This window comes from Coenobita brevimanus, chromosome 98 (assembly GCF_032717465.1).
Source record: "Coenobita brevimanus isolate Jiangsu-jjx chromosome 98, ASM3271746v2, whole genome shotgun sequence".
In the NCBI taxonomy this organism is placed as follows: Eukaryota; Metazoa; Arthropoda; class Malacostraca; order Decapoda; family Coenobitidae; genus Coenobita; species Coenobita brevimanus.
The window spans coordinates 26,187,201-26,211,741 of NC_137051.1; the positions used below are offsets into that span (position 1 = coordinate 26,187,201).

The window sequence follows — 24,541 nt, forward strand, 5'->3', positions numbered from 1 at the left end:
AATGCTCGTGTTGTCCTGTCTCCATATCCACATTTATCAAGTCTACCTTTACACACATGAATGTTTTTCTCATGCACCAATTCTTTGTCTAAGTCGTTCCAAATATTTAAGAATATACCTAATTGTGATATACACGGAATGTACTATGCTCGTGGGTTTCCGTCGCTGTTTCTCAATAAGTCGAATTTAACTTTAAACTCGTTTAAGTTTTTAGACTGGACGATCTCTTTGTCCACGCTATTCCATAAGTCTATACTTCTGTAAGGAAAGCTATATTTCTTGATATCCTTCAAGCAGCTTGACTTTTTCAATTTCATTTCATGTCCTCTTGTTGCTCTCTTATCCCATACAAACAGATCTTCTTTGTCAATTTTATCTACTCCCACCATGGTCCTGAACACCGCAATCATGTCTCCCCTCTTTCTCCTTTCCTCTAACGAAGGCAAATCCAGTTTTTCCAGCCTCTCTCTGTATGACAGGTCTGTCAGACTGGGGACCATCTTGGTTGCTGTTCTTTGTATTCTCTCAATCTTGTTTATATCTTTCTTTTTGTGTGGGGATCACACTACCGCTGCATATTCTAACCTGGGGCGGATCATGGCCACTATCAATTTTTTCATCATTTCCTCATCCATATAATGAAATGCTACTCTTATGTTAGTCAAGAGCTTATAAGTCTCTCCAACTATCTTGTTAATGTGCTTTTCTGGTGACAAACTATCTTGGACCAGCACTCCCAAATCTTTCTCTTCTCTCCTTTTTGTGATTAATTCATTACCCAAAAAATAATTCAGTGATGGTCTCCTGGTACTTTTACCCATTTCCAATATTTTACATTTCTTTACATTAAATTTCATTTCCCACGTCCGGCTCCAATTGTGTATCCTATCCAAATCCTCCTGCAGTATTTTACAATCCTCCTCAACCTCTATCTTCCTCAAGATCTTTACATCATCAGCAAACAGACTCGCATAACTGTTCACTCATTCTACCATATCATTTACGTAAATCAGGAACATTACTGGCGCCAACACTGTGCCTTGAGGGACTGCACTTGTTACTTCCCTCCATCCAGACATCTTTTCCTTTATTACTGTCCTCATTTGTCTGTCTCTCAAAAAGTCTCTCATCCATTCCAGAAGTTTCCCCTTTAGTCCTCCTATATATTCTAGTTTCCACATTAGTCTCTTATGAGGTACCTTGTCAAAGGCCTTCTCTAAGTCTAAGTACACACAATCCACCCAACCATCTCTCTCCTGTACCACATCAATCGCTCTTGAGTAAAAGCTCAACAAGTTTGAAACACATGACCTTCCACTTCTGAATCCAAACTGACATTCAGCCAAAATATTCATCTCTTCCAGATATTTTATCCATCTGTCTTTCAGGATTCTCTCACACAATTTTGCAACCATGCTGGTTAGAGACACTGGTCTATAATTCAGGGGTTCTTCCCTGTTTCCTCCCTTGTAAATTGGTACCACATTTGCCCTCTTCCATTCTTTTGGCACTTTCCCCTCTTCCAGTGAGCATACAATTAAGCTGTGAATTTTATCCGCCAGTTGTTCTCTGCATTCCTTCAGTACCCAATTAGAAATTCCATCAGGTCCTGGGGCTTTCCTTACATCTTGAGTTTCCAGTAATTTATACACTTCCTGCACCTCCACTTTTATATCTTTCATCACCGGAACATTTCTAATCACTCCCTCCCCTTCCACAAGCTCCTTTTCTTTAGTGAAAACTGACTGGAAACGTTTGTTCATTATTTCTGCTTGCATTGCCGCATCCTTAAAGACCTCTCCATCTACTTTCAGCTTGGTGATTCCTTCCTTTTGTTTCAGTCTGCCATTAACAAATCTATAAAACAGTTTGGGTTCATCCTTGCATTTGTCAATTATACCTTTTTCAAAATTCCTTTCTTCTTCCCTACTTATTCTTGTGTATTCGTTTCTTGTTCTTTTATATTCTTCCTTTGTTCTGTCGTTACCTCTCTTTCTCCAATTGTTCCATGCCTTATCTCTCTCTTTTTTGACTATCATACACCTTCTATTAAACCACTCCTTTTTCCTGTTTTCTTTCCCTCTTACTCTTGGTACAAATTTTTCCACTCCCAAATTATAGAGGTCTAGAAAGATATCCCACTTCCTCTGTATCTCTCTTGTTTCTCTGAATTTTCTCCAATCCGCATTTTCAAAAAAGTTTCTCAATCCTGTAAAATTTGCTTTTCCAAAGTTGTATCTTCCCTGTCTATGAAGCTCGTCTCTTGGCTCGACGTTTCCTATTAACATCTGGAACTCAATGACCACGTGATCACTTTTTCCCAAAGGACAGAGATATTCCAATGATTCTATTACATCGGGTTCTTTGGTGAACAGTAAATCTAACCTTGCTGGTGTGTCCTCACCTCGAAACCGTGTCTCTTCTTTGACCTACTGCGTCATCACATTATTCATTATTATATTTAATAACATAGTACCCCACGAATCCTCGCCGCCTCCCGAGTACCATTCCTCCCAGTTCACCTCTTTACAATTAAAGTCACCCACCAAAATTATATTATTGCTTTTCTCAATTATTTTTTGCAAGTAGCTAGCCATATCTGACAACATCTCATGGTATTCGTCATCCTTCCATGCTCTCGTCTTTGGGGGAACATACACTACCGCCATATCTCTCTTAACATTCTCTCCAGTTTCTAATTTCAGATATATCACTTCAGCTCTGCCTTCTCCCATTTCCACAGTATCTACATTTATGTTGCTCTTCACTGCTATCATCACTCCTCCTCCCTTTTTTTCTTTTCTGTCTTTTCTCCACAGTTTGTATTTACCATCTCCCAAATGAACATCAATATCTTCTCTTAATTTGGTCTCTACAAAGCACATGACATCAGGTTCATGTTCTCTCAAGAAATCATTAATTTCGATCCTTGTCAATATGAAACCATCAACATTAGTATATATCACCTTCAAATTATTTTTGACATTATTAATACCCTCTTCTCTCCTACTCTCTGTCCGTACCACTTCCTCAACTTCTGATCTTTCACAACCATCCCCCCTAGTTTCCTTCACTTCTATTTCCTTAAATACCATTTCCTTACTTTCATATCCAATACTCTCCAAAAAAAAGTACAGTAACCCCTCCAATATCCGGATCAATAGAGCCATAGGCAGGTCCGGATAGTGGTCCTGTCCGGATATTGGGCCCCAGCTTATGGACTTGTACTTATGGACCCTAACTCTGAAAAACACCTATACAACTCCCTCTGGACATGCATTGCACCTATTTAAGACCCAAATCACACCAATAAGGGACATAAAAGACTGAAATAAATGCAAAAGAACCATAAAATGAGGTTTTAGAGGTGAGTTTATACAATATTAAACATTCTGGGTACTTACAAGTCCCTTGCTCTTGGACTGGTTTGAACCGCCAGTTTGCAGTCCACAGTTAATCCTCTGCACTCTAAATTCTAATTTCTTAACACTGCACAACACTGTAAATTCCCGTGTGTTCTAGTGGCAAGGTATTGCAGTTTATTCACTGTTTATTCACAAAAAACAAGCACCTGTGGCTTGCACTGTTATGAGTATCTGCTCTCCATCGGAGTTAAGCTGTGACTGTTGATGTTGGTGGGGTAACAGAGTTGCCAGATCGCAACAGCCACATTACCAATCTCCTCAACTTTCATTGTCAAATATAACTTTTCATTACCAAATTCGTAAAGCTAGCATATATTCTTCACTAATTATATATACAAGTGGAAATACATGTAATCACTCTCTTTATAACTAACACCATGTTGATTATTTTCACACTATGTAGGGTAGCAGATTAATCAGAGAGAGCAAACAATCCACCATCTCCATCCTGTGTATCCTCATACATGTGAAAAATCCATTTGGTAATGCATTATTCTAATTCATTACCAAACGAATTTTTCATTACCAAATTGGCCCACACTTGGTAATGAAAAATACCAAATGGCAACCTGACAGGGGAGGGGGGAGGGGGAGGAAGGAAGGGGTGAAGGGACCATGGTGTAACAGCTGTTTGGTGCCAGGCGGGAATTTCAAATTATGGGAGGGAAAAAGTCAGATTTTTTTCGAATTTTTTGCAGTTTTTGGCCCATTTTGGGAATATTGGATCCCAGGAGGATTATGTCCGGTTAGTGGGGATGTTCGGATATTGGGCGTTCGGATATTAGAGGGATTACTGTATTACGTTCTTCCTCTGTCCTCTTATCATTTTTTTCCTTTACTTCTTCCTTTAATGATTTTAAAACTTCTCTGTGTGAGTTTCTCTATGTAGGTCAATTGATTGATGGATGGTATGAGTTAGGAGATTGAGTCAGTCAATGGTGGATCTTTTGTGGTGAAAACCATATTGTCTATCACTAATTAAGTTGTTAGATTCAAGATGTTTAACAATGTGCTTATTAATTAAAGTTTCAAATACCTTACCAAGAGAAGATGTGACAGCTATTGGTCTGCAATCAGAGGGGTCAGAGGAATTTCCTTTCTTTGGAATTGGGTGGATATTGGCTTCTTTCCATGAATTTCGGAATGAAGAGTATGTATGCATAGTCTGAATAATTTAGCTAGAACAGAGGCAAGTTCAAGGGAACATTTTTTCAATACAATTTACAGAATTCCATCTGGGCCTGGAGCTTTGTTGGTAGGTAAATTGTCTAGGATGGATTTTATGTATCTTGTCTGATGAGGTGGGGGGATGGAGTTGAGAGGTATATGAGGGAGGGTGGGGTGACTTGGGGAGAGGGTAGTCAAATGGTTGGTGACAGAGCGACTTGGAGGCGTTTTGTCTGCAGCCACCCTTTGTGGGATTAGGGTGTCGGGCTACAGATAGAGAGATAGATAGATAGATAGATAGATAGATAGATTGTTTGTATTTTAAGTGGGGCAATTTCAGGAGAGTGAAGTTCTAGTACTGGGACATTCTGGCTGGCATCCTCTATGGTGGAATTTCTGGCAAATGTACTAGCAAAAATATCCGCTTTCCCACGTGGGTCATTTATAATGTTGCCATCTGAAGATTTTAGTGGGGGAATGGAAGATGACTTGTTAAAGTTATTATTGAAAGAATTAAGAGTTGACTAGAATATTCTATTGTCATTAGGGTTGTTAAGTAGTTTTGATGCTTGCTTTTGAAGAAAGTTTGATTTAGCTAGATTTATTACAGCTTTTGCATGATTTCTAGCAATTTTAAATTGAGAGAGTGATTCAGATGTTTTTGAAAATAACTCACTAAAAGCAAAAAATAAAGCTTGAAAATCATAAGGAATACGTTAGAAAATATCAAACACCTCTCATCACTTAATTCATTTAAGGCTATGTCCGGTCCTGGTCATTGTCCTTGTTATCCTCCCCGAGGCTAGGGGACGTGGTGCTCCCCAACACTCAATCCTTCTCCTCAAAGTCCTCAAAACCGATCTCCAGGGGATGGTCAGAGGGTGGTGGCAATGGAGTACAATGTGATGACTCAGGCGGAGGAGATGGAGTGCGATGCGATGACTCAGGCAAAGCCAATGGAGTGTGGTGCGCTGGCTCAGGCGGTGGCGATGAGGTGCGATGAGATGGCTCTGGGGGTGGCGATGGAGTGTGATGCGATGATGGAGGAGGTGGTGAGGGAGACAGCTGCAATGAATGAGCTAGCGATGGAGTCAGTTGTGGTGGCTCTCGTCGTCGCAAGGGAGACAGAGACAGTGGCCGAAGTGGCGTGGGAGATGGAGGCCGGAACGAGGAAAGCAGCAATGAAGTGGCAGAGCCCCTTAGTGGGGACACAGGTGACACAGGAGATGGCGATTGGCTGGAGGTTAAGTCCAGCGCAACGGGCCGAGCATGTCCTTGGCAGGAGGAGTCCCTCGGTGTTTCTCTGCTGGTTGAAGGTTGGGGAGATGCTCTGCTAGTTGAACACTAGGGAGATGCTCTGCTCATTGAAGGCTGGGGAGATCCTTTCTGGGTCGCTGGCGTGGTGGGGGCCTGCTTGAAGAAGGCTGTGATCATAGTCTGTCTGGCCACCCTCTTCTTCTCCTCCAGCATCATCCTGTAGACTTTCATACCCTCCTTGAGCCGATTAGCTGTGTTCCTGCTTCGTCCTGAGAGGGAGTTGTGTGTTCGCATTAAGTCTATAATCTCGTTCATTTTTTTAGAATCTCCTTCAGGATTTTGATGTTCAGAGATTGGACCTCAGGCACAACCTTCTCCTCCGCCTCCTGGTGCGCCCGCTGGATCTCCATACTGAGGAGCTCGTTGTTGCTGAGCTCCTCCCTCTGGCTCTCGAGAACATCCTCCACGTCCTCCTTGTTGACCTTCCTGAAGCCCACCTCGTACAACAACTTGACAATGTACTGCCGCACAAGCTTGACAGGCAGAGGTCGCACACCTTCAGGGAAGCCGGTGAAGGAGTGGACACACTCTGGCCACAGCTTCTGCCACACACTGTTCATGGTCGCCTGACTAACCTCGTCCCATGCAGCAGTTATATTCTCAAGGGCATGGTGTATGTTATATCCCCTCCAGAACTGCTGCACTGTTGTCCTGTCATCACTGTCACAGGCCCTTACCAATTGCTTCATCGTCCAGCGGAGGTAGCAGGCCTTAAAGACTGTGATCACTCCTTGGTCCATCGGCTGCAACAAGATGTGGTGTTGGGGGGCAGGAACACCACCTCAATACTGCTGACCCATTCCTTCATTGCGGGCAGGTGGCTAGGCACGTTATCCACCACCACGAGAAATCTGTTTGCCAAATTTTCAAGTGAAGCATGCCTCTTCAGCACACGAGAGAGGTACAAGTGAAAATAGGACAAACAGATAACTGGAGTTAACCAAGTCTTCTTGTTTGACTTCCAGATAACCCCAAAGTTCTCCTTAACATACCCCACCAGAGCCCTGGGGTTCTCGGAGTGGCAGACTAGGAACAGCTTCAACTTGAGGTCGCCCTAAGCATTGCCCCCCAGCAGCAGTGTCAGCGGGTCCTTCACGGCCTTGAATCCTGGAACAGACCTTTCCTCCGTTGCAAGGTATGTCTTGGAGGTCATTTGGTATTTTTCAATACCAAATGTGAGGCAATTTGGTACAGTAATGGAAAAATTGATTGGTAATCATTCACAATGATTAATTACCAAATATTTGATCAGTAATGATTCAGAATGATTAATTACCAAAAATTCAATTGGTAATGATTCAGAATGATCCATTACCAAAAGGATTTTAAACATTTACGTGTATCGAGGAAAGAGATGATAGATTATCCTTTTTTCTTCTTTTAATGAAAGAAAGAAGGAACCAAAGGCTAAGAACCAACAAACCATTCTTTCAAAAAAAAAAAAAAAAAAAAAAAAAAGCCAAAACCCCTCCAGTAGTGATGACAGTGAAAGTGCAGAACAGTTGTTGAGTGTTTTGATTCAGTTTCCTGGGTACGGTCTCAGATACCACAACAACAATTCGCATTATCTACCCTCTGTACAATGCTAGTAAGGTCTTGAATTTTCATAATGAATATACAGTATTACTCTTGCATGTTTCTATTGTAAGTTTTCCTTTTGCATTTTAGTTAGGGGTAGGTATTGGTGAATCAATATACGAAAATTCAGGATGTGTCGCCCATAAAGTCATTTTAACATGGGATCCTATGCTTCGCAAAGTGCGAATTTATAAAGTGCAACGTGCTGTGTCACCTATATTCATGCTTTAAGCAAGATGACTATATATATATATATATATATATATATATATATATATATATATACAGTATATATATATATATATATATATATACATATATATATATATATATATATATATATATATATATATATATATATATATATATATATATATATATATATACAGTATATATATGAGGTATCACGTGGAGTAGTCAGACAAGCGACAGCTTTTAAAAACTGCAGAAACTGAGTTAGTAGTTTTCCAAACTTCAAACTTCAATAACTTTGTTAGTAACTATGGTAACAACTTCATTTTTTTTTTTTAGAAGCTTAGCTCAGGCCGAAAATGACCCACGTGATGGATCTCAAATAATGGGCTGAAAATTAGCATTAGTATTATTATTAGTATGGTACTAATTTTTCAAGTGTTAGAAGTATTAGTAGCAAAAGTTATTGGTTTTGTAGAAATATTAGTACTAGCTGTGGCAGTTGATTTTTCATGTAGTAGTAGTAGTAGTAGCAGTAGTAGTAGTAGTAGCAGTAGTAGTAGTAGCAGTAGTAGTAGTAGTAGCAGTAGAAGCAGTAGTAGTAGTAGTAGTAGTAGTAGCAGTATCAGCAGTAGCAGTAGCAGTAGTAGTAGTAGTAACAGTAGTAGTAGTAGTAGTAGTAACAGCAGTAGTAGTAACAGCAGTAGTAGTAGCAGTAGTAGTAGTCATAGTAGTAGTAGTAGTAGTAGTAGTTGTTGTTATTCATGTTGCTGTTGTTGTAACTGTGACAGACTTATTTTAGTAGTAGTAGTAGTATGGTGGTACAAATCTAAACTGGTGGCTAGGGTGTGGCGCGACCCTCTGTACAGTGTTGCTATGTTTCCCAATTCCGTGATGTGAAACGGCTGTTATATATGTAAAAGGCATCACAAATACGATTAACACGTATGGATACAATGTTAACGTGTGTATTATAATATATGAAAGAACAGTAAACTTATTATGCATGAAATATTATGCATGAAATATTTATACGGCAATACAGAAACGTGGCATAAATATTTTACAGTGTTGCTAAAAAAAAATGTAGTCACTTTTATTGGCTTTTACTGTATTTCTGGGGTGGGTAATAATGTCACAATTATGATTATAAGATAATGTGCAGGAATATAAGTAAAAATATGCCAATTTCTTAGTAAAAGAAAAAATAATACATTAAACCCTCGTGAGCAGCAACACTCACACAGACCCAGACTACCCCGAGAGCCTCCTCGTGTCACTTTCCTTTGTGTCCTTACCTCGTGGGTGGTGTGGAAATAAAGTGAAATTTACAATATGTACAATATAATGTTATAGAAAATAACCAAAATGTATCCTAAAACACCATAGATCAGAGAAAGAGAGAGAGAGAGAGAAGGGGGGTGGAGGAAGGCAGGCCTGAGGAGGTGTTGAGGGTTGGAGGAAGGGAGGGAAGGAAGGAGGGAGAGAGTGATTGCAATGAAAAATCATGGCGCCGCACCAGCGAGGTCATCTGGCGACATATGTAAAACAATAATAAATATTTTTAAATATAACTAGATATAATAAAAAAATAAAGAAATGAAAGCATACGTTTATAAGTCACTCATAAAAGAAACAAAATTCCCCGGGGTGACGCACATCTCCCCCAGGAGAGAGAGAGAGAGAGAGAGAGAGGGGGGGGGATTGCACGTATGGAAAACATGGCAACACTGTACAGAGCTTCGTGCCCCACCCTAGCCACCAGTTTAGATTTGTCCTACCATAGTAGTATAACATGGCAACACTGTACAGAGCTTCGTGCCCCACCCTAGCCACCAGTTTAGATTTGTCCTACCATAGTAGTATAGTGGTGGTAGTAGTAGTAGTAGTAGTAGTAGTAGTGGTGGTGGTAGGAGGAGGAGAAAAACACTGATTCACACTCATAACAACCTGTAAACACTTACCCCGATGTTCAACAATCCTTACCAGTAGTATTATTACCTATCAGTATCAGTAATAGTAGTAGTAATAGTAGGTAATAGTACGAAATAGTAGGAGAACTACAACAAGGGACACCAGCATTATTCCCAGCACCACTGCATGTTACGCTAGCCAGCTGCTGTGTGTAATAAACAAAAGAAATATAAAATTAAATAAAATTAAATAAAAATAAAAATGCAATTAATTTTTCGTGTGTAAAAAAAATAAAATTGATCAGTAGTCTGTTTTTCTGTTTTAGAAACACTGAGCACAAATAATAGGATCCTCATCACACTCACAGCTCTCACCCAGCCAGGCGAGGTGGCAGTCGAAGCCCTCTACATTTCGCAGGACTTTAGACCATACTTACAGTTGCGCTTCCGGACAAGTGACTTGCTCAGATGAAGGAGGAAGGATCAAAATAGTGGTATGTGCACCTAACTCCAAACTGGCAACTCAGTCGCTTGTCTGACTACCCTACGCAATGCCATATATACTGTATGTATATATATATATATATATATATATATATATATATATATATATATTTCATCCCTACGTGTCAAGTGGGGTTGGTGGAGGATTAGTGCCCCTCCCTGTAAAACAATTAACTCTAAGCCCTTGGCCACCCCGTTTGGGATACATGGCGTCTGGCAATGATGATGAATGATATATATATATATAAAGTAATCCCCCTAATATCCAAACGCCCAATATCCAAACATCCTTACTAACCGGACATAATCGTCCCGGGATCCAATAGTCCCAAAATGGTCCGGAAAAAAAAAAAAAAAAAAAAAAATTCCCAACCATAATTTGAACTTGGCGCGCAGGACAGCTTTGTTGTGGCGCGTCATTCCTCCAATGTCCGCTAGAGCGCCCCTATATCCTCCCCACTTTCCGCCTGTCTCTCGTCGCGAGTGAACGCTCGTCGTCATGGCTGCCCACGTGCTCGCTTTTGTGGTGGTGCCTTACCTGCTGCAGGCACTCCTGCTGCTCTCGTGCTTCTCCTTCGTGTGTGTGATGATGGTCCCGCCGCCTGAGAAGAGGACGAGAGTGGTGTTGACTCTGGAGAAGAAACGGGAGATATTGGAAAAAGTAGATGTGAGGTGGCCTTCTTCCTGCATCCTCCGCAAGTTCAACCTGGCCCGATCTACTTTGTTTGATATTAAGAGATCTCGAGACAAACTCATGCAGTACATGGCTGACTTCTCGTCGAGAAGCAAACGCAACGTGGAGAGGAAGGTGATGTTTACTCCTAAGTTTGCTGAAGTCGACCGCTCCACGTTGATTTGGTATTGACAGCAATGTGCTGCTGGTGTGATGGTACGTGGTACGGAGCTGAAGGCTGCTGCTGAGAAGTTCGCCAGGCTTCACGACGCCCTTGACTTCAAGGCATCCGAGGGTTGGCTCTTCGCGTTTAAGTTATGGCATGGCCTTACCAACCGTAAAGCTCATGGCGAAACTTTGGACGCTAACGAGGATGGAGTTGACGAGTTTCGGCACAAGGTGAAGGGCTTGATCGACAGGGAGGGCCTCACTCTGGGTCAAGTCTACAATGCTGACGAAACTGGTTTATTCTATCGCTCTTTGCCAACGAACACTCCAGCCGAGGAGACAGAGAAGCGAGTACCTGGCCGCAAGCTCTCCAAGGAACAGATATCTCCTTTGTGTTGTGCCAATGCTAACGGCATGCACCAGCTTAAGCCCGTTATTGCTGGCCATGCAAAGCAGCCTCGGTGTCTTCGTGGGGTGATGGATGTCCTTCCTGTCGTCTGGTACCATTCTTTGAAGGCATGGTTTACAGCACAGATCTTCAAAGACTGGTTCCACTGCCATTTCATCAAGGGGGTCATACATTACCAGACGGAGAAATTGAGAATCCCATGCGACCAGGTAAAGGCCCTCCTTCTCCTTGACAATGCACCTGCCCACCCATGCGACAAGGACTTGGTGGCTGAGAATGGCCGCATTAGGTGCAAGTTTCTGCCACCTAATATGACTGCTCTCAGCCAACCAATGGACCAAGGAGTGATCGTGGCAACGAAGAGGTTGTACCGAAGGAAGTTCCTGGATGAGGTGATGGTTGTTCTCAAGGAGGAGGACGAGCACAGGGAGGGATGGGACACGTGGGGCCAGCGGACTCTGGAAAACCTTCACCGCTACAACATCAAGTCTGCAATCTACAACTGGGCCAGTGCATAGAAGGAAATCCCTGTCAAGACTCTAGAAAATGGCTGGTCTCGTCTGCTTCTCGGAACGGATGTGGAGTACGATTTCCTAGGTTTTGACGTGGATGACTTCCATGCACGTCTACGTACGCATGGCGACGATGTTGATGTCATTGATTATTTAAGGGTGATTAAGCATTTCTACTTGGAACCTGAGGAGGCTATTGAGTTTTTTAGAAGACACAGTGTATTACCTTCGGAAGTTTATTGCCCAGATTGTCAGGAACCATGTAAATTTAGAAAAGCCAAACATCAGTGGTACTGTGGTCAGTACAAAAAGTATGCAAAAACCAAGAAACGGGTCCAGTGTAGTTTTTGTGTTTCTGACTACAAAGGAACTCTTTTGGACAACACACACCTTCCTGCTTGGCAAATTACATTGTTCATAAACCATTGGATTCAGGAGTTCTGGAACCACGACATTATCACGCCTTTGAAGTGGCCTACCCCCAGAAGACAACGATGACCCAGACGACCCTTGTCCTGGACCATCGTATCTCTAGGGTAAGCATTCCCCTAGGATAGGTTAGGTTTAGTGTGCTGGGTGAGGTTACATTAGGTCTGTATGGTTAGGTGGTTAGGTTTGGTCAGTTCGGTTATGTTAACGGGTGGTGCAGTATATTTTTCTGGTGGTTTTTGATGTGATCTGAGTTGTTTTTTACTTCATTTTTTTTTTTGGAAAATGCTTGATTTCACCTACCTGTCCAATCAAAGTTCATGATTGGAAAAGTGGGGAAATGACGCATTTCTGACAAAAATGAATGTAAAACATTTGAATCGCATCAAAAACTGCCATAAAAATATATTGCACTACCTGGGGGGATGTATTGTCCACTTGTAAAAATTTACCCATGGCAATAGGAAGTTTGGAAATACTGTCACTGTTGTACATAAATAATCTAAAATGTACATCTGAGACATGTGTACAGACATGAAAGCACTTAAACTGTGAACATATTAATCTCACTCCGTTAAGCCCCTGTCACACATATGCGACTCAAGGGCTGACCGCGGCGAGACTCAAGGTCATGTCCTAGCTGGCTCTCACGCCTCCCGACTGGCCCCGAATCTGCTCTCCTCATGACTGCCTAACGACTGCGTCAGGACAGCTGCACGACCTGTCGTGATGTCCTCAAGAACATGACATGATCACGAGGCGACCGCGAGGCAACGGAGCTACGAGTCTTCAAATTTGATATTTAACGAATTTTCGTCTGCCACGACCGTGATACGACCACCCACGAACATAAGACAACTGCGTGACGCGTTTGGGGAATGCACCCCAACCCCCCCACGACCGACCCATGGTGCAGGGTATCACATCTAGACTATCAATGACATCCAGCGAGCAGCAGGGCATCACACCTAGACCACCAGTGACACCCAGCGTGGGGCGGGGCGTCACACCTGAACCACCAATGACACCCAGTGTGGGGCAGGGCATCACACCTAGACCACCAATGACACCCAGCGCATCACCATGGTCCTCTCCTGTGTCTAGTCACTTGGTGAGGTACATGCATTCATAACGGATTTTTTGTCAGATATTTACAGAAGAAATATGTGCAGCATGTGATGTGGTGTGTGGAAGGAAGTGAAGACGGAGGGGGGTGCAAGAAACAGCGTGGTGGACTGAAGAGGTGAAACAGGCTGTGGCACAAAAGAAGAAAGCATACAATGAATGGATAAGAAATAGGGGCGTGGAAGAAGTTCAGAGGCGGAAGAGAGAGTTATATGTGGAAAGAAAGAGAGAGGTGAAAAGATTAGAAAGAGAGAGTAAGAAGAGAGTGGATGAGGAATTTGGAAGGAATTTGAGTGTAAAGTGGAGGGACTGTAAGAAAATGTTCTGGAGAGAAGTGAAAAGAGTAAGACAGGGTGGAAGTGAAGTTAGCAGGAGAGTGAAAGATAAAAATGGTAGATTACTAGTGGAGAAGGGAGAAAAAGTGAGCAGATGGAGAGAACACTTTAAGGAATTGTTGAACGTAGAGGATGGAAGTAATGCGAGTATAAGTGGCTGGGGAATGGCTGGGAGAAGGAGGGAGTTGAGAAGACAGGAAGAAATCAGTAGGATAGAAGTTGTGGAAGCAATGAAAAAAGTTAAATCGGGGAAAGCCCCAGGAATTGATGGAGTGTGTGGTGAAATGCTGAAGCATGGGGGAGAGATAGTAGTAGAATGCATGTGGAAGATGTGCAGATTGGCCTGGGAGGAAGGTAGAGTCCCGGAGGATTGGAAGTCAGGTATAATTATTCCCTTGTACAAAGGAAAAGGGGAAAAAGAAGTGTGTGGTAATCATAGGGGCATTTGTCTTCTGAGTATAATAGGAAAAGTGTATGGTAGGATACTTATAGACAGAGTTAGAGAAAGAACACAGAAATTAGTTGGAGAAGAACAGGGAGGCTTTAGGAAGGGAAGAGGTTGTGTAGATCAGATATTCATTCTTAGATCTTTAGTGGAAAAGTTTCTAGAGAAGGGAAAGAAGTTGTATGCGGCTTTCATGGATTTGGAGAAAGCATATGACAGGGTGGATAGACAAGGATTGTGGAAAGTGTTAAGAATATATGGAGTAGATGGGAAGTTGTTGAATGCTGTGAAGAGTATGTACGATGGTGCGAAGGCTGCAGTGTGTGTGGATGGTGAACTAAGTGAATTTTTCTCTTTGAAAGTTGGTTTGAAACATGGATGTGTCATGTCTCCATGGTTGTTCAATCTGTATATGGATGGGGTAATAAAAGAGATACAAGGTAGGGTAGTGGATGTTGGAGTGGCCCTGGTGAGAGAGGATAGTGTTTGGAAACTCCCAGTACTGTTGATTGCAGATGATACTGTGTTGTTGAGTGAAGACGAAGGGGAGCTGCAAGGCTTGGTGGATGAGTTTGAGAGAGTGTGTAAGAAACGGAATCTAAAGGTGAATGTAAGGAAGAGTAAAGTGATGGTCTTTGAGAGAGGTGAAGTTAGTGAATGTACAGCGAGGTTGGATGGTGAGGAATTGGAAAATGTGAGTACGTTTAAGTACTTGGGTAGTGTGATGAGTAAGGATGGAGGTTTGGAGGATGAAGTGCTTGAAAGGGTACAGCAGGGAAGAAAGGTTGCTGGTTCTTTGAAAGCAGTGATAAGAAACAGGGAAGTGAGCATGGAAGTGAAAAAGTTACTACATGACAGTATTGTGATACCAACTCTAACGTACGGAAGTGAAGCTTGGACATTGTTGGAAGGACACAAGTCAAGAGTGATAGCAGTGGAAATGAGTTATTTAAGAGGAGCCTGTGGAGTCACGTGGAGAGACAGGCTGACGAATGAGGATATAAAGGAGCGTTGTGGTGTGGATGTGGATGTGATAGGAAGCGTTATGAGGAACACACTGAGGTGGTTTGGCCATGTGGAGAGGATGGAGGGTGAAAGGCTGACGAAGAGAGTGTATGTGAGTGAGGTGGAGGGGGGAAGAGGGAGGGGGAGGCTGAGGATGGGATGGAGGGATGGGGTGGAGAGGTATATGAGAGAGGGGGGTGTGAGTTGGGAGCAGGGCAGTGAAATGGCGGGGGACAGGGTGACTTGGAGGCGATTTGTTTGTGGCCACCCCAAACGGGATTGAGGCGTCTGGCAATAGATAGACAGAATAGCATCACGACATGCAGCGACCGTATCACGACGCATCCAATTGAGCTGACTGCTTCACAACTGACATACGACACTCCCGACTACGATGCAACTGTGACCCGACTTTTGGCAAGTCATTAGGTGGCCACGATTTTTCAACACACGTGTTAAAACTTCATGAGGCTCGAGAAATCATCCAAGAGGCTCACGACTGCCCTCCAGAGTCCGGGCTTTGTCGGAGAATCAAGGGACGACCGATGACAAAAGCCATTACGACCTTGAGTTGCGCCGCGGTCGGGCCTTGAGCCGCATGTGTGACAGGGGCTTTAGCTGGGTTTAATTCTGCAACAATATCGTAGTATCAAAGTATAGTACTCTAGTGAAGGCATATGGCATTTCCCACGGCCAACTAGCTGCTTTAAGAATTTCTGATACTGTCATTCATATGCAATGTTAACATACGATTACTGTACTTCACTTGAGGCTCGGAGTAAGAAATTGCTGTTCAAGCCAAGCACTGACACCGGTGCTAACCTGAAAGATACCGTAGCTTATATTTCAATCTAATGAGACGGATTCGCTATAACAGAAAAAAAAAAAAAAGTCAACACAAACCTAAAACGTCTTGGTTCTTCATTCACCACATAAACTCCAAAACCAGTGAAAGCCAGGAGTCATATGCTCCCAGTTAACAAACTTCCGCTCGGTCTATTCCCCAGTCCCCCGCAAACGTATCCCCGTTGGTTTCGGGACAACTCGCCGTCAAGTTGATGCCCGTCACAACAATAACAAGACAATTCGCTGTCAGGACTTTTCGTCATCATGACGATTCCCCGTAATTTATTTACATATCAGTTTAATTAGCAAGTATATTAGTTTTCGGGTTATATGACGCAAGAATTTAATTCAAAGTCAGCAAGTTGATTATTGATTAAAAGTGCAACTAATAAATAATATCCAAAGCCTACGCTATTGCATCTAGACCTTCATAGGTCCCCATGAAAATCAGCTATTATAGTATTGATTAGTTAATATTAAGTATGTTTATAGAATGACGGGGAATCGTCCGGGGTGCGAATTATCCTGAAGGCGAATCGTCCACGTTTTGACGGCGAATTGTCCCGGAAGGGCCGGAACCGAAACGGTTCACCGGGAAGTTATAATGGTCCGAGTGCTTTGCGGTGCGGACATTATACTTTTGTACATTTTTGTACGGTAGAGCTTCATGTCAACAGCGTACGATCCTTCCTCCAGCGAAGCTAACTGGCCCAGCTAAGTTGGGCAGAGTGTACTGTCGTCCCTGGCCTTTCGAGCTTACAAAATGCAGTAGTTTTGTCAGACGTTGAACCGCAACCCATTGAAGTGAAACGTTTATCAGTTAAGAGTGGATACTGTACTTTGAATGTAAAATACATACTTTAAAGTGTTGTGGTGTCACCATTGCTCCTAATAAACACAAATTCCAGTGGTCTATTTACCTTACTGGATCATGTATCCCCATATTAAAGTCATGAGGCTGTTGCAGAGCAGTGTCACGCACCAAACTCTTTTTACTTTATATGGAACATTGGAATATTTTTCACAGCATGTAAGTTATATTACGTTTACCTTTTTACCTTCTGCTCCATTGACCTCAGCCCTATGTTATTGGAGGCATTAGTAGGCTAGATCGTGTCTGGCATAAATCTTCAGTTTCCAAACTGCCTTTTTACGGTTTCAGCCCTTCTATCTGTGCCTTCATATATAGCTTCCTTTCTGGTCACTCTATAGCTGCTGTTGTAGACAGCCATTGTTCTAGATCAGGGGTTCTTAACCTGGGGTCAAGGGGTCCATGGATGGGCTTCAGGGGGTCCGTGAAGGTCAGAACAATTGAGAACAATTTAGTGGTATTGCGTGATACCGTTTGGCAGCACTAGCTTTCAACCAAGCTAAAAATAATTATTTGTACATGAACTACCGAAAAAGTGTCCAGTCAGGTAACAAAATCGTCATTGTCGTCAGGTTTTGACTTCTAGAATGGTTTCCTATTGAAAGGAATCAGAGCCAGGGCTTTGAATTATCGGATTTTCAAGTTTTTTGTTTTTTTCGAGATATGGGAGCAGGATATTAAGTTCTTCTCTACCACACAGAAGTTCGTTGGCTTTTCAGAGGACAAATCTTGAAGTTTAGACTTAACTTTGGGTGGAATTTTTTTTTTTATTTTTTTTTTGAGGGGGGGAGAAAAATAAAGTCCACTCTCAGAACCGTTTGACAGGGAGAGTTAATTCATGACTTAGCATACTTGGCAGATATTTTTGGCCATATGAATGAGATGAATCTTTTGTTTCAAGCCCTGCAGTCACCACTATGGATGCTTCTGAAAGACTGCAAGCTCTTCTGGCCAACCTGGTAGTGTAGAAGACGAGACTGGAGGCAGACAACTATGCAAACTCTCCAGTGTTAGAGGAAGTGCTTCTGCAGGGTGGAGCCGAGGTTGACAAAGCCCTGTCAGTTTCTCTGCAGGCAGAAATCTGCAGACATCTGGATCTATCTATCTATCTATAGCCCGACGCCCTAATCACGCAAAGGGTGGCCGCAGACAAAACGCCTCCAAGTCACTCTGTCACCCACCATTTGACTCCCCTCCCCCCAACTCACCCCCCCCTCCCTCATATACCTCTCAACTCCATCCCTCCACCTCATCCTCGGTCTACCCCTCCCTCTCCCTCCCTCCACCTCACCTACATACACCCTCTTAGTCAGTCTTTCATTCTCCATTCTCTCCACATGTCCAAACCACCTCAGTGTATTTCTCCTAATCTTTTTAACCACATCCACATCTACCCCACAATGTTCCTTCACTTCTTCATTCGTCAACCTGTCCCTCCACGTCATTCCACATGCTCCTCTCAAGTAACTCATTTCCACTGCTCTCACTCTTGACTTGTTCCCCTCTTGCAAGGTCTGGATACACTGCAGAATTCTTTCATAGGTTACGCCTGCTCAGGTGACCTTAAAGTTGAAACATGGATTCGTACCGTAGTCCTTTCCTTGCCGACATAGACTGTATCGGTGATAAAAACTTGCCAAAGGTGACTTCACTGACCTGAAGACAAAGGAACTGATACAAAATGAATTAAATTCGAAAAGTCTTGACGAATTCTGGTGTTCGTTGACACAAGCCTACCCTTGTTTGTGAGTCAGGGTTTTCAGGGCTGTTTCTATCGAAAAGAAAAGTCGAAATTGATTGGATGTCAAAGATGGCTTGCATGTTGCCTTGTCAAAGACCACTCCACAATTTCATCATATTCAAGCCAAACAACAACAACCTTCTCATTGAAATGAACTTTTGAGCAGAATTAAAGTTTTGTTTTGTTTAATTTGCACAAGTTGGATGTATTTCATTTTTTCATCAAGTGGCCATTAATTTTTGCATGAAAAAGAGAAACATAAATATTTGTAATGATTGTTTTTATACGTTGTATGTCATACACTGCGTGAGGTAGTTTTCAGTAAAATTAAGTATATTCATTGTATGCAAAATGTTGTGTTTATGTGCTTATGTACATTTTTCCAAGGAAGGGGTCCATAGCATTCACCATATTCTCAAAGGGGTCCGTGCCTCAAAAAAAGGCTAAGAACCACTGTTCTAGATCTATGAACAGTGGTGTTCCTCAGGGCTCTGTCCTATTACCAACTCTTCCTTTTATTCATAAATGACCTAAGCTGTACACATATATGCTGATGATTCCACCCTTCACCTTTCCATTCGGTTCTCGCAGCGTCCATCTCAGCAGTTACTTCAACAAACAAGGGATGAGGTTATGGCACACGTAATGTCTGACTTGGCTCGTATCTCTGACTGGAGTAAAATTAATCTTGTTTTTAATGCATCAAAGACTCAGGGTCAATTTTCGGAAAACTGTATTTCTCCATTTTGAAACCAAAAATATATTTTCTGGTCAATTTTAGTGTGATTCGATTGAATTTGACCTTCATTTTTGTCAGAAATCACTCGTTGTGGAGAGTCCGTAGGCCTACCCAAGCCTATCTCCAAAACGATTGAAATCTTAAAAAAATGAAGGTGAAATTCATTCAAATCACACTAAAATTGATCAGAAAATATATTTTTGGTTTCAAAATTGAGGACATGGGTTGAACCGTATACCCTAACTAGGGGGGCTTTGCCCCTCCAGACCCACCCATGTTATTAACCTAACCTAACATTAACCAAACTCGACCTAACCAAATCCAACCTAACCTAACCTTACCTTACCTTAAATGTTGTCGGAGGAGAATGAGGTAGAAGGGTTTGCCTCAGTCCTCTAAACCCACATGCCCTCTGCTCCTTTGTATTTGTGTAACTGTTAAAATTCTTACAGTACCACCGATGAAGGTCCTGTCCATAATGTAGGTCACTTCCACACTTCGGGGAGGAAGGCAGAACACCGTGACTGCACAGGGAATTCAGTTTCCTGATTATTAAAAAAAAAAAAAAAAAGAGCGATGGCCTCGTATTCACTCACAGCACACCCACTATAAGAGTACGCCATTGTGGAATTGACTAAAGTAAGGTATGTTTGAAATTTGAAAATCCCCTAATGCTGTCAATGATTTGATTGGTCTGCCTTTTGGCTGATTTTAATTTCATTGGCCGTGACATCCGAGCATGCGCTGTAATGGCATGACGTCACGCCCGGGAGGTGCCGTGATGGAGAAACATCAACTCAAAAGTTTGAAACTGAGGGAAGATCCAAGGTAATATTGTATAGGATTTTTACTTTAAATATACATTTCCGAAAACAAATGTTTAGTGGAATAGATTCAGAAGAACATGGTCTACAACATGGCTGTGTCAGATTTCCTGGATGGAGAAATGTAGTTTTTCAAAAATTTACCAGACTCGGTTCTTACACCTATCAACCCGACAAAATCATCCACAGGAGTACCCACTAATGTTTAATATCCAGCTCAGTCCTGAATCATCCTTGAACATGCTTGGGGTTTCATTCACTCAGGACTTATCTTGAAAAGATCATATTACATATCCTGTAAAATCTGCTTCCAAGCGATTGGGTGTGCTAAGCCGACTCCATGCCCTCTTTACCTCTGCACAGTTGTTGACCTTATACACGGGTTTTATTCACCTTGTGTGGAGTGCAACTCTCATGTGTTGGGAGGCTTCCCACATACAGACCTTCTCAATAGGGTGAAGTCAAAGGCTTTTCGTCTCATTAACTCTCCTCTTCTTGCTTGCTCCCTTCAACCTGTGTCTCTTCGCCATACTGTTGCATCTTTATCTCTTTTCTGTTGCTACCGGTACTTCAATGGTCACTTCTGCTCTGAACTGTCTGCTTGCATGCCTCCACCTCTACGACAGGTGCGTAGCACCTGTCTAGCAACAAACTCTCATCTCTTTTCTGTCCAGCTCTCTAATGCAAAAGTTTACCGTTACTCCCATTCCTTTATTTATGCAACAGGTCAGCTCTGGAATTGTCTCCCTCTGTCAGTATTTCCTACTTCCTATGATCTCCAGTCTTTCAAACGCAGTGTGTCCAGACATCTCAAAATTAACGGATCTTGAATTTGGCTCTCTTTGTTTTTTTTTTTGTTTTCTTTTCTTTTTCTTCTTGGAAGGAATGGTTTGTGGGCTTCTGGCCTTTGGTTCCTTCTTCCTTGCATTAAAAAAAAAAATGTAACAGGCTGCAACTGCTGAAGGGTTAGACTAATGAGACAATCTCTCAAATAATCACAGTAAAGTCTTTCCTCCGGATTGATTCTGAAACATTATAAAGTTGTTAAAAAATAAATAAATAAAAAAGGATCATTTGCCATTTCACACAACCATGGGTTTTCAGAATGACAGTAAGTTACAGGAAACCATTTACAGTGCTGGATGGTAACCATATAAACAACCCACATGTGTTCTCCCTATATCAGCAAGTGGGTTGGCAGAGAGTTTGTGTCCATCCTTGTAAAACAGTTAACTCAAAGACATATGGCAACCTCTTACAGGATTATGGCATCTGGCTATAAATAAATAGGCAATATGTTTTTGTTTTGAATCAATCAAATTTAACCCTTAGATCAGTTGCATATGATAACGAGACTGGTCGGGTATCGGGGGTTTTAGGTGTGGGAGCACAGGTTAAAGGGTTGATTTATGAAAGAAATTATGTTAGAAATACACCCACCACAAATTGACTAAGGACCTACACACAGAATTGCTATGGGAGAGTTGTCTGTCTTTGCTTTGTGTTTCCACCTCTACCAAGTGAATTTTTTGGGCAAGAAGTAACTGGCAGCTCCTCTGGTGTTGGCGGGAGGTGGTGAAACACTCAGCTAGTCAGTGCTTACCCAGAAGTGAGAGTGGGAGTTTATGTTCCCGTTGGTCTGACCTTGCAACTCCCTCTTTTTTTGTATGCATTACTGTTTGCCCAGTTATTTTCCTAGAGTTGAGTTGTCATGCCTGGATAGTACTGCTCTAGGGATGAGAGGGTCCGTATCATTGCATGGAGGCAGGATAATGTCCTTATCAACACAATTTGTGAACGTATTGGATGCGCAAAGTTGACCGTCATGAAGATTCTTGCTGCAGCGTGCAGCCTGCCACCTGATGTCGTACCAGAGCACAAGCATGGCGGTGGAAAGGTGATGATGACTTCCAGAGGTACAGATACGCTTCTGAAGAGGGAAATAATCAAGAATCTTCGACTGACAACAGCAGAATTGAAGAGAGTGGATACCCAGCTGTTACAAGACATCTCAATTCGAACTATCCAACACCACTTGCAGAAGGAGCTGGGTATGCCAAGCCGCACTGCAGCTAAGAAACTGCTTCTCACTGACCGCATGAAGAAGCAAGGCATTCAGTTTGCTAAGAAATATGCACACTGGACATTGGATAAGTGGAGAAATGTTATGTTTTCTGATAAAAGCACATTTCAAGTCTTCCACATGCGTTTTGCCTCCCGCAGTCGATATGACCCTACATACATGGTGCCAACTGTTAAGCATCCACAATCAGTAATGGTATGTGGGTGTTTCTCAGGTGAAATGGGAAGGGGAGGCCTCTACTTTCTTCCTAAGAACTTGATGATGAATGGTGGCCGGTACATTCAAGTTCTAAAAGATCATTTGTTCAACTTTTTTGCTATTCATGGGTGTGACTTTTTCATCCACGATTCAGCTTCATGTCACAAGTCAAGAAAGGTGACAAAATGGCTTCAGGATAATGAGATTGAGGTCCTTGACTGGCCTGGCAACAGTCTGGATCTAAATCTGATAGAAAACTGCTGGGCAGATATGAAGAAAATCATGGCAGAGAAGAAGACACCCAATCTGGACAACCTCAAGACTAAACTGACAAATGTTTGGTGCAAAGAAATGTCCTTAGGTTACTTTAGAGATCTAAGTGATTCCATGCCAAAACACATCCAACTGGTCCTGAAAAATAAGGGAAACATGATTTCATATTAATAAATGGCATTTCATGAACAAACATTGTGATATACTATGATTTCTTTGTTCTTTTAATACCTTGTGGGGGAAGGTCCTAAGTCAATTTGTGGTAGCTGTATATATATATATATATAGCCGCCTGCACTCTTGGAGGGGGAAACGGGGTAATGAAACCCGCCCAGCTGGACTCGACTATTTATTTGGTCATACCCGGAATTACAATTTTACTCTCTCATTATGCTATAATGGCTACGTATCAACATAAGGGTACCTAGCCCGACTTTTTTGTTAATGCTATTTCTAATATCATTGGTGATCTTAATTACAATGATTATATCACTGTTTTACCTGATGGTGCATATAAGTGGGGTAATTTACGTGGGGTAAGGTGGTAAGGAGGAGTAAAAATGACAATTTCTCTGATGCTCCACATAACGCCCTATAGGCCTAAGCCTCTCAGTTAGCTTCAGGACAAATATAAACTTTCAGTGCTACAAGGTTCGCATCACTTCCTTCGCACGATCTTTATCTTCTCCTTCCAAATCGTTATGATGGTGCTTTCATGTACTCCACACTTTTTTACCATTTCGGTAAACGTACGCTTTACTTAAAGCAGTAGAAGGACCTTACCAATTCAATTCATATTCCTCCAGTTTGTTTTTGGTGCTTTTCTGACTATTTTAAGGGTGATAAATTACAACTTCCTGCAGAAAAACTTCCCACATTTTATCATTACATTCCTTAAGCCGTACCTATGATTGTCTTGACGTACTCAAAAGTGGTTTTCGTCTCCCAATTTCCCAACTGGATGCTATATAGGTTAGATTAGGTTAAATTATTAGGTATAGTTAGGCTAGGTTAGGTCAATTGTAGTTAAACATTTAGGACAGGCCCTTTCGCTGTAACCCTGATGAGTCAAACGAGTTGACACAGTGTAACACAGCTAAAAACAACAGGGAAACAGATTTAGCATGAAACGATTATTTACCTCCCATAAGTAATCCGAAAAATACAAGACTATCAGGAAGAAGATCGAAGAATGTGGACCTGAACGCTAACTTGTGAGAGAACATGGATGGAAGTAATTTTTTTTCTGGTTAGCAAACATTTTCATTAAGTTTTGTCCCCTAAAACTGCGAAACTCATATGACTGTGAGGTAAAGTCAGTGAGATGCGAGAAAGGATTTTTTAGCCGTATGCTCAGTCGGTCCGAAACGTGTTGGGAAGCACGAATTCGAACGAAAATGTGGAACTGAACGCTAACTTACGAGAACGCATGGATGAAAGTTTTTTTTTTTTTTTTTTTTTTTAATTAGGAAACATTTTCGTTCCATTTCGTCCCCTAAAACTGTGAAATCCAGTATGAGTGTGGGGTAGAATTAGGCAAGGCCCGAGAAAGGACATAACCGTATTCTCAGTTGGAAATGTGTTGGGAAGCTCTAAATCAAACGAAGAATGTAGAACTGAAAGCTAATTTACAAGAACACATGGATAAAAGAGTAACTTTTTGTCTAGCAAACATTTTCATTCCATTTCCTCCCTTAAAACTGCAAAACCCATTATGAGTGGGTAAGAACTAGGTGAGGCATGAGAAAGGACTGATAACCACATGCCCA

The 24,541-nt window shown here is 42.0% G+C and overlaps 1 protein-coding gene across 1 annotated transcript in view; it reads left to right on the forward strand.

The window, feature by feature from the left end:
• Positions 1 to 16,796: 16,796 nt before the first annotated feature.
• The window catches only part of LOC145414105 (elongation factor Tu-like), a 216,308-nt gene continuing 208,563 nt past the window's right edge, over positions 16,797 to 24,541 (forward strand). Inside the window, exon 1 of the mRNA XM_080283664.1 lies at positions 16,797 to 17,073. Within this exon, the coding sequence (XP_080139790.1) occupies positions 16,975 to 17,073 (99 nt within the window). The 5' untranslated portion in view covers positions 16,797 to 16,974. The remainder of the gene's footprint in view (positions 17,074 to 24,541) is intronic.